This window comes from Mixophyes fleayi, chromosome 4 (assembly GCF_038048845.1).
Source record: "Mixophyes fleayi isolate aMixFle1 chromosome 4, aMixFle1.hap1, whole genome shotgun sequence".
Classification (NCBI taxonomy): Eukaryota; Metazoa; Chordata; class Amphibia; order Anura; family Limnodynastidae; genus Mixophyes; species Mixophyes fleayi.
The window spans coordinates 223,775,616-223,790,833 of record NC_134405.1 but is presented as its reverse complement, the minus strand read 5'-3'; the positions used below and the strand labels follow the sequence as shown (position 1 = coordinate 223,790,833).

At 41.8% G+C, this 15,218-nt stretch overlaps 1 protein-coding gene across 1 annotated transcript in view; it reads left to right on the top strand.

Annotated features, from left to right (window-relative positions):
* Window positions 1-15,218, top strand: part of CEP290 (centrosomal protein 290) — a 222,067-nt gene that overhangs the window by 71,585 nt on the left and 135,264 nt on the right. The window contains exons 18-19 of the mRNA XM_075209376.1: window positions 10,179-10,263; window positions 12,016-12,143. Of these exons, the coding sequence (XP_075065477.1) occupies window positions 10,179-10,263; window positions 12,016-12,143 (213 nt within the window). The remainder of the gene's footprint in view (window positions 1-10,178; window positions 10,264-12,015; window positions 12,144-15,218) is intronic.

Sequence of the window (15,218 nt, the reverse complement as noted above, 5' to 3'; positions counted from 1 at the left end):
TAACTCTAGGGCTATCGCGTTGAATAACAAAAGCTTTTGGTATGACACAGTAATGTATAGACACATTTCAATACACCTTTACCCAGATATATTTCATTGGTACACCAGTGTATACTTAAGGATCCTGCAAGGTGGTAATTGGATGACGTGGATTTATTTTACCTGGAGAAAACCCATCTGCAGGAGGGATATGGGATGGCTCTATTGGTATCTTCCTGACATTCTCTCAATCAAGACAGGACGTTGCCGTCCTACTAGCTTGAGAAGAAACGTCTGGTGCATCGCAATATAGTCTTACCAGCTTGCACATACCTGCTGTACCCAGCTGAGCCAGACCATGTGCTGCTTCCGCTAGGTCTGGAAGATACACTCTGGGAGCTACTGGTCTACCTTGTCCATCTCTCCAAGGTCCACCAGACTCCTAACCGCATCTCTTCACCTTCCAGACAATTTATTCTTTAGGTTACACAAATCTTCAAATATTAACTAATGTGTGTGTATGTGTGTGTGTTTACATTTTAAAACAATACAATGAAAAACAAAACATAGATTTGTCAACTGTCACATAAAACCCTGCTGTCTATTTGACAGCTATGTTCGCCCTGGTGTGACAGCATGTACAGTCGTGTGTGTAAGTGTGGATTTTACTAGCAGCTACTTCAGTTGGTAACTGTGTCACTATATCAAGTCCTCTATGTAATGTCCTACTCATGTGCTGGTATTGCTCTAAAAAGATTTTTCAGCCACCTCAACGTTGCCTCCTAGACTAGAAAAATGCTGGAGACCAATGTATATCAATCAATATGCCAACTCGCATGCCTTTTTCAATCCCACACATTCAGCTACTTGGCTAAGTGAGAAGACAAATGGGTCTATCTCAATAACACTTTCTTCAAATATAACAGTATCCAGTACATGTCTGTCACAGGGGCACATTTATCATTATTCGGCAAAAGTGAGAAATAGTTATCAATCCTTATCGCAAGGATAAGGATTGAACTATTTCTCACATTTATTAAAAAGGGAACACAGAAACAGCAGTTCCGAAAAACTGCTGTTTCTGTGATAGAAAAAATCACACTTACCTCCCTCTTTGGACGCGCTGTCTCGGGATCTCCTCTTCTTCCTTCAATTGCGCATGTGCAGTGCACATGCGCACAAAGTCCCCACTCTGTCTCTGCAACTATCGTTGCAGAGAGAGCGCCCTGAGTGACAGGGAGGGATCATGTGATCCCTCTACACATGCGCTGTCCAGCTCTGCTCTCCGGAGCAGAGCTGACAGCAGTGGATGTCTTCAATTCGGATGATGTACTCCAGCTTCAGCTGGCGTACATTAACAAGACAAGTTCCCGAAAAAAAACATTTTTCGGGACTTGTTAGATTGCGGCCAGGAGCAGTCACCATTCTGTTGAATGGTGACTGCTCCCAAAAACGATCAGGAGTGCAAAGCAGCAGATATCAGTGATGCACCTTTAATAAATTTGCGGAGGGCACATCGGGACTTTAATTCCACGGTAAGTGCACAATAGTGCACTACCGTGATTTGTTAAATATGCCCTTAACAGAGAAAAAATATAAAACATGAAAATTTTACATTTTCTAGGGTTTCACATTATGTCATTGTCTTGTGGCAAAAATCCTACTCCAATGTTCTACACAGAGATGCATATCTGTATGTCTAACCTATAGCGATCCATCCACCCTTTGTGCATAAATATAAAGGCACACTTTGCACAGGAGAAAAAACAAACAAAACAGATATGGAATCTATAAGACATGAATCGTATTTCCACAACAGAACCTTGCTGCTTAAAATTAGCAGCTTCTATACACCTAAAACAAACTCCTAACTGTTTCTGTGACTTATGTCAATCTAGTGTGTATTTCCCTGAGTCCGTCTTAGGTCACAAATGTCTTGGCCCCATGAATGAGACCGTGTCTATGTCTTTTTGTATCTCTATACAAGAGAAGAGAAAGATACTAACAGGGATGTAAAGAATGAAGAATAGGAGAGAAAGGAATAATAAGAATACAAGGTTTTGAATCCAAGGATTTGAAAACAAACAGAAAGGTAGAAAAGGAGATTTCCCAGCAAACGCGACAGCTGGATTGGACACTATGGGAGAATGGCTGTATTTATTCCACTAATCCTTTTGGTTATTCGCTAAACTATGACCCGTTCCCATACTTAACCAGGGGGTCCTACGTCAACCGTGCAATCCAGTGTCATCCGTCCTTGACTCATATGGAACTCGGTATCATCATAACTATATACCTTTGTGACGGACTTCCTGACTTATAATAGAGAAGGGAAAAATTAACCCTTTGTGACTCATACTTAATATCTCACAGGTGTTTCTACCTGAAATACATAAACAACATTTTAGAGCAAAGTATGTACATACTTCATTTTTGAATAATGACTCTCAGCCAAACAAATTATCATGAGCCACTGCAGCCTAAAATGATCCAATGATCCATTGTTAATTTGTCTTTCAAGAGTCATTTTTCCACTTCTCTATCCCACCCCCTTAATCACTAAGTCTATATTTATTTTGTCTACCCTTTTCTGTGAGAAGAAAAGACAAGATGGTTATCTTTAAACAACAAATGAAACAAACATTTTCATTCCTTACCATCGGCCAGTGATCAGGAAAGCAAACACAAGACAACATAAAACAAACAAGCACTAACAACAAAATCTACTTTTAAATCAGTTTCTTTCTAAACCTGCACACTGATACTTACCACAGATTAACATTTACCTTGCCTGATTGTAGGACTACAGGTATGACCTGACTTCTAGAGTTGACTATAGTTCTTCCTCAAAACATTTGCTGCTGTGAGGTGTGCAGGCAACTGTTGAGAAACTTCTGAGACTTGTGTGCTCCTTCTCTGTGGGTGTCTATGTGATTCCCCCTTAGGTGGCCCAAGTCTATTTGCTTCCACTCTTGTCATTGTACAGTCCCTTGCTTGATGTCCTGTTTTATGGCATCTAAAACTCATGTTGTTTCTTTTCCTTAAACCAGGTGTTAATATACTGTGGTAGTGTGTGCAGTCCCTCTAGTGCTGGGATACTTACCATCATTACCCTATCACTTAGTGTCTCTTTCTGTTTATTTATTCTTTTATCGTGTCCTATAGCTGACTCCCTGAGAACATTTACAGTGATTCCTTTCCAGTGTGGTAATGAAGTTTGCACCCTTCCTTTCAATTCGTCCCTGAGGCCATCCATTAAGACTAAAACAGCAACCTCTCTGTAGTGTACATTATCATTTATGTCTGATACCCCAGTGTATTTGGCCATCACTATCAGAGCCTTGGAGAACTAGTCTACCGCATTTTCACTATCCTGTTGTTTGATAGTAAAAAGTTTACTCCAGTCCACTACCACAGGAAAGTATAAGACCAACTGAGAAATTATGCGGTTAATATTTTCATGGTTATCACCCTCTGTTGAGGACCTATCTTCCAACATACAATCCTTAATAAACTTTTGTATATCAGTATTGAGAGGAAGGTAGGCCTTCAACATTACTCGCCAATCGTTATTAGTTGGCTCGTACACATTACCATAATATCTAATAAACTTCTGGCACTTGGCCAAACCTTTTCTGGGATCAGTGAAATCAGACAGAATTGAAAACATTTCAGACCTAGTCCATGGATCATGCTTTGCTACATGTTTTAAAGGAACTTCACCATCTTTGTCCGCCTTCCCATTAGGAACTGCTGTTGTACGAACAGGATAATAAGGATATAAGCCTACCAAATCACTATATTCTGAACTAGTTGCTGGAATTGCTGTTGCAGTATAATTGATGTCTCCCCCTTTGTTAACCCTTACATTATTTTCACCACTTTTAGCCGCTGCCCCTTCTGGTGGGACCGTTCTTTTTCCTTGTCCGTGTGGTGCCGTTTTCACATTACCAGCATGGGCAATGGCCGAACTGACAGTGGGTACATTTCCTTCTTCTGAAACATTACTCTTAACATTGCTTAATACAATATACAAGTTACTGGTTACATTCTTTACATTTTTGGTATCGGCTGTACTTACGAATTTGTCTGGGGCGCGCTTGCGCTCAGTTTTCCACGCTTTGCAACGCACACTTCCGGAACGCTTACTTCCGGTACGCATATACCCTGCCACGTGTTGTTACCTTCCTGTTGCCACAGTTTTAAACAGTCATCATGTTCATTTCTCGTTTTTGTTGATTTGATCAACCTCACTTTATCTCTAACATTATTCAGTACCTCTGAATTAAAACTCCCTAATGTTGGGAAAGGCCTAACACAATCTTTGGTTATCTTGACCCACGTGTCACAATACGCCAGTGCGTATTCACCATATTTCTTACACATAAGAAATCTCGCTGAACCAGTAGGCCCTTCTTTAGGCAGTACATAGACCATCTCTAGCGTCTGCTTAGCACCCATGTTGAACAATATCAGGCCCCAGGAATACCGCAGTGCAAGATCTATCCAGCCACTACTTTCAACACTCCTCCACCCGCAATCTACCGCTAATGGCCGTGGTCGTATTTGCTCAAGTCGCGTCCTCTCGCTTCCTCTCGTGCTAAACGAGGACCCCTAACACAGAAATATCAATGTGGGCCACAGTGCTATCAGATTACTTTTGGGCGCATGTGCGAAAATCTCCCTTGTTTTCGCTCCCGGTATACCTGCCCCGTATACCGTCCTTCAGTTGGGCAACCTGCCTCTTCAGACAGCAACTGAGACCCTTCAACAATAAAACAGTGTATCTACATCACAAAATCACACAATATACACCTTTTCTGTGCATAAAATCAACTTCCCAACAATAGTAATAACGTTTCAGAGGCTTTAACAAGTGATTATACTATGCATGTATAACAAATTATACAAGCGACTGTTTAAACACTTTGGCAACATCACCGGAAGTACACATACTCTATGCAATGCGATACATTTTAAACGCAAAACGACAATAAAAAGAAACTGTTTTCTTTCTTGTCCCTAGATTCAAGCTAGCGTTCCTTTTAGATTATGCAACAATGGACATTCGGGTTCACAACACAGAATGGACGACAGGTTTTGAACACATTGCGTTCTTTCCCGTATGTGACGCGTCTTCCACCCTTTGTTGAGGAACCGAAATCTGTATGCGTTGCGTATCTTCCGGTAATGTAACCTCACCGATAAGAGCCCCCAAATTATTAAAGTAATTTTATTGTTTTCCAATAAGCATCGTCTAAGCGATTTGTGTTTGCAAAGCACAAAATGATTTATTTAGCAGATGCAAAAGTTTTAGCAATTCAATACATAATTATAATACAGTACATCCAATACCAAAAGATACATACCGCGCTCGCTAAGCTGCGCTCCACTTGTACCAGCTTACAGTACTTCACTCCAGAATACTGTGGTCAGAGAATGACTGGACTAATACCAGCTAGAGCTGTATTATATACACTCAGTGTTACAGAGAGAACAATGCAGATGACGTGGCTTGCTTCTATAGTTCCAGTGAGAAACAGGTCACAGGCTAGTTCAAAAAAAACCCTCCAAGGGTGAGGGTCAATATTCAAGATGATTCTCCCGCCCAGAAACCAGTTTAAGCTAGTCTATTCATAATACACAGTCGGTAACAGTTTAAACATTTATTCCCTGACATCACTAACTAGAGTATGCAATGTGCGATCTCTTTGGCAAATGAACCGGACAACTGCTGATAAATAGGGGATTAAAATGATACTAAGCATGACATAGTTCCTGCAACCTGAACCTCAAATATCACTAAAGTGTACATATAATCATAATATATAAACTAAATACTATCTGCTCATAAATCAAATGGAATGGAACCCATATAAATATGAAATATATATATAACTAAATGTGCGAGTGTGTGTGTATTTTACCGCGTGATCGCGCCATGCCATGTGTTACGTGGCATACTGATCGCAATCGCATGGTAAAACAATATTAACCAATATACTTTCGTTCATCCAATTATACAACTTCGACAGACCAATTACATCTTCACAGTTGTAAGCAGTATATTCCAATGCCCTAGAATAATTGCTACCATCAAAAAAATATTCAGAAATAATAAAGGGAGTTATTTTTGTTAGACATGTTCTGTTTATAACGAAGTAAGCAGCCTCCTAACACTTTTGGAAAGTGTTAATTTACAACTGGCTTTTATAGAATAATTGCTTTTTATTAGGGAACACTATGACATTTATTTATTTGCAATTATACATAATATTGGGGGTTATTTCCATTTCTTTTTACCAGTAATTTATATGGTACCTTCATATTGCTCTGTTCTGTATATAGAATATTTAATCTTTCATGTTAGTCCCTGCCCCATTGTATCTTACAGTCTAAATTATCTTCAATACAAACACATACACATTATAGTCATGTCACGGTTCAATGTAGAGTCCACTTACTGATATTGGCGCAGCTAACCTGGAGGCCCGGGGTCTAAACGTACTCCTGGTTTTCACCAGGGACCCCCGGAAGGAAGTTTGGAATTTACTGCAGGAGTACGCAGGTCGCGGCCCTCCGGGCCAGCCACCAGTGGAGTGGTGCTGGTAAGAGGTTCTGTACTGACCAGAGGTAGGACAGTATAAGGATCAGGCAGAAACGTAGTGAGGCGATCTAAGGTCAAACAAGGCTGGCTGCGCAGTACAGAGGAGGCACACAAAAGCGAGGTCAGACAGTCCGGGGTCAAAGCCAAAGAGGAGGATAATGCCCAAGGGAGATCCGTAGGGAGTGTCAGACAGGCCGGGTCAGGAGCCAAAAGATCAGTACGGAAACAGCTGAGCACTGGGAGACGCTGGAGCAGGGGAACCATACCACATACTCTGGCACCCTAATGGTGTCAGAGACTTTCTGATATAGGGAGTGCTAACTGCCTATTGGAGAGCGGGGGTCAGGTGGAAGGAATAGCATCCCGTTGCCTAACGCGAGCCCCCGCGCATGCGCCCGGCGACCGGGCGGAAGTACGTCATTCGTCCCGTTGCCTAGCAGGACTCGGATACTGGTGCCCGTCCCCAGCACTGAGTGAAGGTGCGGGGACGGTGCCTGACAAGTCATCTGGGTAGTATTTAAAAATGGTTTTATCTTTAATTTTCCTTTGACACAGACAAAAATGTTAAGCTTTGAATGCATCTCTGCTATATGTGGGTGGATTTTATAATAAATCTGCATTAAGATAGTTATCAAAGGAAATTTTTAGAGATGCTTGACGTGCTTAAACACCTTGGAGAGAAATTAATAATTCTGATTAAATTCTAGGCATTCTGATTCACCTGAGGGGGAAAAAAGGCTTGAGCAAGTTCTGAAATATTTACAGTTGAATGACTTCCTCACCGACCTGAACTGTATTATGGAGACTTTATGAAGCAGAGTGTAGACATTTAAGAGGGAAATGAGCACACCTTACTCTGTTAGTGAAATAATAATAATTATTATTATATAAATAAAAAATATTATAGCACTACAAGGCTTCAACAGCACCGTAGATAGGGGATGAGAACATACATCAAAATGACAAGATTACAAAAGTACATACAGATAAAAACAATGGCTACAGATAAGCAGAATAATAAATGCATGGATGTAATTAACAGAACAAATTACATGGCATAGAAAAACAATTCTACATAAGACAAGACCGGGACAGAGTAGGACGGAGAGTGGCAGACATGAGACATAGGGTAGAGGACCTTGTCTGTGAGAGCTTAAATTCTAAAGGGAGTGGGTAATGAGAGGCACCAAGCAAACCCCACTATGGCAATAGCCATAGGGGTGTTCGCTTGGTGTAGAGGTTTGCAGAACATTGAGTCCATGATGTAGAGTCCTGTATGGGGCCATGATGGTGCAAAAGCCTATTTGGGCAACAGCCAGGAAGTTGCAGTGATAAAGTAAAGGTGAACATAGGATAAAAAAAGTAAAGTAAAGGGATCACAACTGAATCATTTCTCAAGAAAGCTTTTTTTGATATTATAAATGTATATAGTTCCACAATAAACCAACAAGAAATACAGTATAGTTCATCAAGCTATCAGCTATATAGGGAAAACATGGAAGAGGAAAAGCATAGACTTAACTTTAAACTACCTTTTATATATCACATGACCTCATAGTCTACAGTTGCTCCCTATAGTATGTAAAGTCCTGTACTTCGAATTTCCTTCCGGTCCTAGACTTGATGTCTTTAAATACTCTTTTGATTTTCCATTACAAAATTTAATTTACTTGTTCTTGTTCATAATAATCATAATCGAGAGCACACCTAGCATGATCAGTTTATTGCAACCTGACTTAAACCAATTTCTTCTAAATCCTTTCAAAACTTATTTAGCAGACTGAAGGACTGATCTTGCTTATTTGAGGTCTAAACTGATAAAAACAGATTTTCACAGTATGATGAATTGTAGAGTATTTTCCTGCAGACCTGAAGATTTGCTGTGGATGAGAAATGTGATTTACATTTAGTAGATTCAGATTTTCTTTTTTTAATTGACTGACATTCTCATAATAAAATAATGCCAAGTTAATGATTGCTTTGTAATCTAAAATGCCGTTCAAACAAGAAATATATTACAAAGCAATCATTACCTTGGATAGGCTATAACATCTGCTACTCATTCTCACATACCGGGCCTGCCGATTGCTCGGTCGGGTCCCGGCCTATTTACCTGGGGGGGTCTCCTGGTCCAGTTCCTTGTCGGGAGAATACCGCGGGCTTCTCTGTCCGGTGCCATCTTGCTTCGGTCTTGCATGCGCAGATCGGTCCTTTAACAGCTCCTATCCTTTTATATTGGTTGGTGCCCTCTATTGCTTGCATTGTTTAAGGACAGCTGTTTCATTCATTCTCTGCCAGTTCTTTGTGTCTTCCTATATTAGGAGAATGCCAACAATATTAAAGATAATAAGGAGAATTATTTAATAACGCTGGTGTTCTACGTATAATGCATCTAAGCAGTTTACCATTGGGGTGAAAGGAATTCCACGGTTATTGCATAATATTTGAGTGACAACACTGGGAGTTTGGTTTTGGTGGTCCCCCACATCTTGAATATCCCTAGAGTGGATATTAGAAATCAATCTTTGATGTACTTCACTATATATTTTATTTTTTCTTTACATGTGGGATAATACCACAAATATGGATTAATGAAAATAAAGTAGAAAAAAGGAAAGCAAGAAAGAAAACCTCATTGTGATAAGTTGGATTATTCAATTAAGGATATTTATTGAATATCCGGTGATTGACTCTATATAACAAGAATCTAACGCCTATATGTCTATCCATTTTTTCGTATTTTTCAATTGTGATGTGCCTAAACCATGAATTTCATTAACTTACTCAACCTCAGTTCAAGTAAAGCTGTCTACAAACTCTGGAATATTTGCATCAATATGGGACAATTGGCCTGATATCACAGTGTGTATGCCCCCTGCAACTACTCCATTGCTCAGTAAATGGGTTTGGAAGAGAACTACACACACAGGCTGAGAACGGTCATCTTTTGACCACGCCTACAGGACCTAATATGTTCTTCAAGAGATTTAGCCATTTGGCTTATATGGTTAAATCTCATCCAATAGGAGATGTGTATTACCAAATTGGATACTGATCATGTTGATCATGATCGACCCATGTAGCTAGCTAAAGTGCTCTTTTTCAATAGCACTACTTATTAATACTTGCCAGTGGACACTCTTCCAGCGTAAAAGCTGGCCACACACATTGCGATATTGTAGCAGCTGTCACAGGACCCAGATAAAAATCTGATGAAATTGATCAGATTATTATTGGAGATGTTGGTAAATATGGTTGAAAGATGACCTCTATAGACCTGTATGTGTGCATGGTCATCTTCTGACTACACTAATAGGCCCCAGTGACGACGGTTCTCGTCCAATCATATATTTCAGTAATTTATATATTTGATTACATTCAGATTTAGAGAGTTAGTAAAAATTTCTCTAATAATTTATAATGGGAAAAAAACTGTTATGGAATTATTTTTGAGCCTACAGATAATCACGGTTAAGGGAACAGCCATGTTATGAGTTGTGAGCAGAAAATGCCATGTTACCACAGGATCCCAGTGCTTCCTGTTGCATATAATTTTCTAACATTTATACAAAGTATATATTTTTATTTATAGAATGAACATCTGACAAAACAATTGAATGACAAAGAAAGAGAACTAGAACGAAGCAAAACAGTTGTGGCAGAATTCAAATCTAAGTGTAAGTAAACTTACATTGATCCAGATTCACAGAAAATCTTGCTGTATTTTGCATTAGACTATAAAGCAGTGCATCTCTCCTGTAGTCACTATAGAGGCAACCATTTTGCTAGTGGAACTTTGTCATATGTATGAGAATACAGCCATATTGGTTATTTATAAGGTATGCAAAGTAATATGGAAATAAAACTAGAGGTATCACTGTTGCAGTAAAGTGCAGCTGTCACCGTTGTAGAAGCCATTGTGTAGACCAGTGGTTCCCAAACTTTTGCAGTTCACGGCACCCTTAGAGTCTCCAGATTTTTTTCAAGGCACCCCTTGATAATAATTACTGAGCAGTCCTGTTTTAGAAGTAGTTGGGTCAAAAAAATGTAATAAGTATTTAGGTCAGGACAGAAATACTTATGCCCCCTCTACATCCAGACACACTGCCCCCTTTGCATCCAGTCACTCTGCCCCCTCTCACGCTGCCCCCTCTCACGATGCCCCCTCTGACGCTGCCCCCTCTGCCCTCTGTCACACTGTCCCCCTCCTCTGTCACACTTCCCCCTCTGCATCCAGTCACGCTGCCCCCTCTGCCCTCTGTCACCTCTCACTGCCCTCTGTCACGCTGTCCCCCTCCTCTGCCCTCTGTCACGCTGTCCCCCTCCTCTGTCACGCTGTCCCCCTCCTCTGTCACGCTGTCCCCCTCCTCTGTCACGCTGTCCCCCTCCTCTGTCACGCTGTCCCCCTCCTCTGTCACGCTGTCCCCCTCCTCTGTCACGCTGTCCCCCTCCTCTGCCCTCTGTCACGCTGTCCCCCTCCTCTGTCACGCTGTCCCCCTCCTCTGTCACGCTGTCCCCCTCCTCTGTCACGCTGTCCCCCTCCTCTGTCACGCTGTCCCCCTCCTCTGTCATGCTGTCCCCCTCCTCTGCCCTCTGTCCCCCTCCTCTGCCCTCTGTCCCCCTCCTCTGCTCTCTGTCACACTGCCCCCTCTGCATCCAGGCACTCTGCCCCCTCTGCATCCAGGCACTCTGCCCCCTCTGCTGCCCTCTGTCACTCTGCTGCCCTCTGTCCTCGCCCTCTGTCCTCCTCCGCCGCCCTCTGTCCTCCTCCGCCGCCCTCTGTCCTCCTCCGCTTCTCCCAGCCATAAAAATAGAAAAAGAAAGAGCACATAAACTTACCAATCCGCCAGGCGCCTGGACCCAGCAGCCTCCTCTCTCCCGCAGCTGTTACTGACGTTGATATTCAGTGACAGCTGCGGGAGAGAGGAGGCTGCTGGGTCCAGGCGCCCGGCGGATTGGTAAGTTTATGTGCTCTTTCTTTTTCTTTTTTTATGGCTGGCCCCGCGGCGCACAGTTTGGGAACCGCCGGTGTAGACTGAAGCAATCTTTCTAAGAGTGCAGCCTGTGCATTTACCAGGAACTAATAACATCTGTGATGAACTCATTTCTAGCTACATTTTCAACATTCATTGTGCATTATTGCAAGCAACATGTACACCAGTGCATTACAATACATCTTATGGATGAATATGTAACATTATTAGAGAATGACAGTAAATTTTGAAATTATATTAGAAATTATAAACTTTCTTTATTATGATTGCGTTATTAAAACTGGCAGTAAGTATATGTATATTAGACAGAGAGAAAAAGAATGACAATTCTGCCAAAGAAAGATATTATAAAATCTAATTTTCAGTACTTTTCTGAATATTACTTTAAATGTTAAATTAAAGGATTACATCTCATAAAATTGTTTTGTTGTCCAGTAAAAGAACTATCTGAAGAAAATAAGCAACTTCAACAGGGCATGGGAGAAATCTTACAAGCCATTAAGGACTCTCAGAAAGGAGATGAAGCAACTCTAATTATCCCAAGTCTAGAACGACTGGTCCATGTGAGTAATACTTGAAAACACATTAAAAACTTGAAAAACATTACTCGGTGAAAGCTCAATGAAACACATTAAACACTAATGGATTATTCTCTTTGTTCGCCAGCTACTTTGTTTTCAAAGGCTGTAAATTGCATTCACTGACCACAAACAGAGAGGAGTTTTATTATTTTATTTATGTTTTTTAAATTTTAATATAGTCTTTATTTAAGATATGTAGGTGGGGTTATTTGGGGATACAGAAAGGAAAAATGGATGGGGTTACATTAAATAACTTTGTTTACAATTTAAGATACAATTCACAGAAATAGGACACAATCGGATGCTACAGCAAAAGACAATTACTATATACATATTCATCATAAAATATGTGATTTACTTAGATGTCCTGGATTTAAAAATCGTTACTAAAGGATCAATGGCATGTTGACTAAAATTCTTACTTTTACGTAAACTGTGACCATGTGTTTCATTTTGCAAATGAGCCAAAATCTGGTGCAAATAGAAGCTACCTTGGTCCATCCAGTTTTATAAGGCTGGACAGGACCAAAAATGTGCATAATGTTCCTGCTGGGTTGATTTACATTAACGTTCACCACAGCTTTGTGTGAAACCATCATAGAATTGCAGAGGTCTAAGTAGATGTAAGAGTGACGAACTCTTCTGTTATTATTAGGAGATCGTAAACTAGCTGTCCATGGGAAGTCCTGATTGCGCAAATGGCATTTTGGGTGTTGTTTTAATCTACGGGCAAGGAGGGGGTCTGCTTTATTGCCTTTTTTGTATTAACTTTGGATCAGCCACTTGAGTGTTTTGGCTGCCTTTTTGGCCTAAATCCCAGTGAATTGGCCCAGCCGAGTTGTTAGAGCCTGAAGGGCCACGTCCGCACAGAAAAAACAAAAGCATTCAAGTATTGGCACCTGTTAGAAATATAGGGCCTGATTCATTAGCACACAAATACCTAATAGCTTATTTGTACACTGAAATTTAAAGTTGATATTTGTGTGCTACATGAAAAAACAGTCAGTATTTAACTTATTTGCAAAACAGAAAACTAGTTTGCACCACTTGCATTGTAACATGGTTTTGTCCAGGAGACTGAAATAAGATACCTCTCCATTTAAGATCCTTAATGAATCAGGCCCATAATCATTAATGAAAAAAAATTTAAAAAAAATCAAATAAAAAAAAATTGGGGGTATGGTCTGGCAGCCATTCTAGCCACATGTGCCCATTTGTAGCTTAGAGTTCTTTGCGGCCAATCTTGCTTATATCGGTGCTCCCCTTGCTACCATTAGGCTCATCTTTGCATGCTTGTAGAGCAGTCATTTGGGGGTGCCTGCAGGGATGCTATCTGTAGGTGCACAGCCAATTTTGTCTGGTCTGGAGCCCAGTGGGCCTATCTGGCACCAAAAGTCACAAAATCGAGCAGACAGACCTGGTCCTCTGTTCTTATCCTGTACCCACACCAATCCATCTGGGTGTGGGCTCCTCGTTGCCCACATCATCCTGGAGAAGAGGGATCCCTCCCAAAACAATAATCACTGTGCCATTGCTAACACCCTCTGACTCAGGAGGCTGGCACTGTCAGCTCAGCAGTTAACCGCTGCCACATCTCAATTCCAGACCTCTTGCCTAGTGAGTTACTTGGTTACCCCCCACCCCAGCACTTTCAAGCGCGGAGACGATATGTGGCGCCCTGCCTCCATCCATACAGAGTAACACCTCCACCAGCCTCTTTTCAAGTGCCTGCTCATATCTCCTCCACTTTCATTGCTGAAGGTTAAGTATGTGTGTTGGGGCTTCCCTGCACCCCATTGCCTGGCTGGGTAATAATTGTCTGCCATCTATCGCCACACAGTGCAAACTAGTTGGAATGAATTGGGCACAGCCTCTATACAGTTCCTGCAGTGCTGCTGCCCTCATGTGGGCAACCACCAGTACTATGGCCTTTACAGCTTCAGCACAAACTAGCTGCATCTGCTGACACACTCTTCCCTTGCCACTTCCTGTGCTGTGGGCAGACCACGTAGGCTCTGTGCATTCCCTCTCTATACTGAAGCCTGGATCCCAGTGCGTGCACAAACTTTTCCCCACCCTGCCCTCTCAGGAGTGGACCATCTTACAGGAATGGAGAGGACAATGAGCGTATCTGCAGCAAGCTGGCTTCTGTCCAATAGCATCAGGAGGGCATGGACAATCGGGCCAGACGTAACAATCTGTGTATTGAGAGCGTTGCTGAAACAGTCAGGCCTCTACACCTGGACGAATACCTTAAAAGGCTTTTCTCCCAGTTAGACCCTTAATTTCTGTAGGAACATTTTCTCCTGGATAGTGCTTATAGAGCCCTCAAACCCAGGGCGTCTGACCAGAAACAGCCAAGGATGTCATCCTCTGCCTCCACTTCTATACGCCTAAAGTGATAATCCTATGGGGGGCCAGGAAGCTGAACTCTAAAATATGAGGGCCATGATCTACAGATCCTCCACAGCCTTTCACCAGCCACCCTAGCCAGGTGACGAGAACTTGCTCCCTCGACACTCCCTACTTTCCTGTTATGTCCTGGTAATCCCATTTTTCATCTCTGTTTATTGGCACATTGTCGCGCATCCCCTGTCTCTCTCCCCTAATCCCCTGACACTGACTTTCTCATGACTCTTCATCATATATCCTTCAATGTCATAGGACTTAATTATCCCCAAAACCAGAGCAAACTTTACATTTCTGTACAGGCCCTTAAAGGAGACCTAGTCTTCCTCCAGGAAACCCACTTTACAAAGCACGTTTACCCGGTACTTAGATCCAAACGCTTCCGTCTTGCCTACCATGCATGCCACTTTACCAGGAAGGGAAGCGGGATGTCTGTGCTTTTTGCTTTGCACCTCACTTTTGACCTTCTTGATACACAGAGACAAGGAGGGTAGATTCCTTCTTCTGGTAGGTAAATTGGACAATCTCACGGGTACCCCTGTGATTGTCTATGCCCCGAACCAGGACTAGCATAAATTCTATAAGAGACTAGGCACAGTGCTCTCTCATGTCTTAAGGGGAAACTGATAGTGGAGGGGAAAGGTGGAC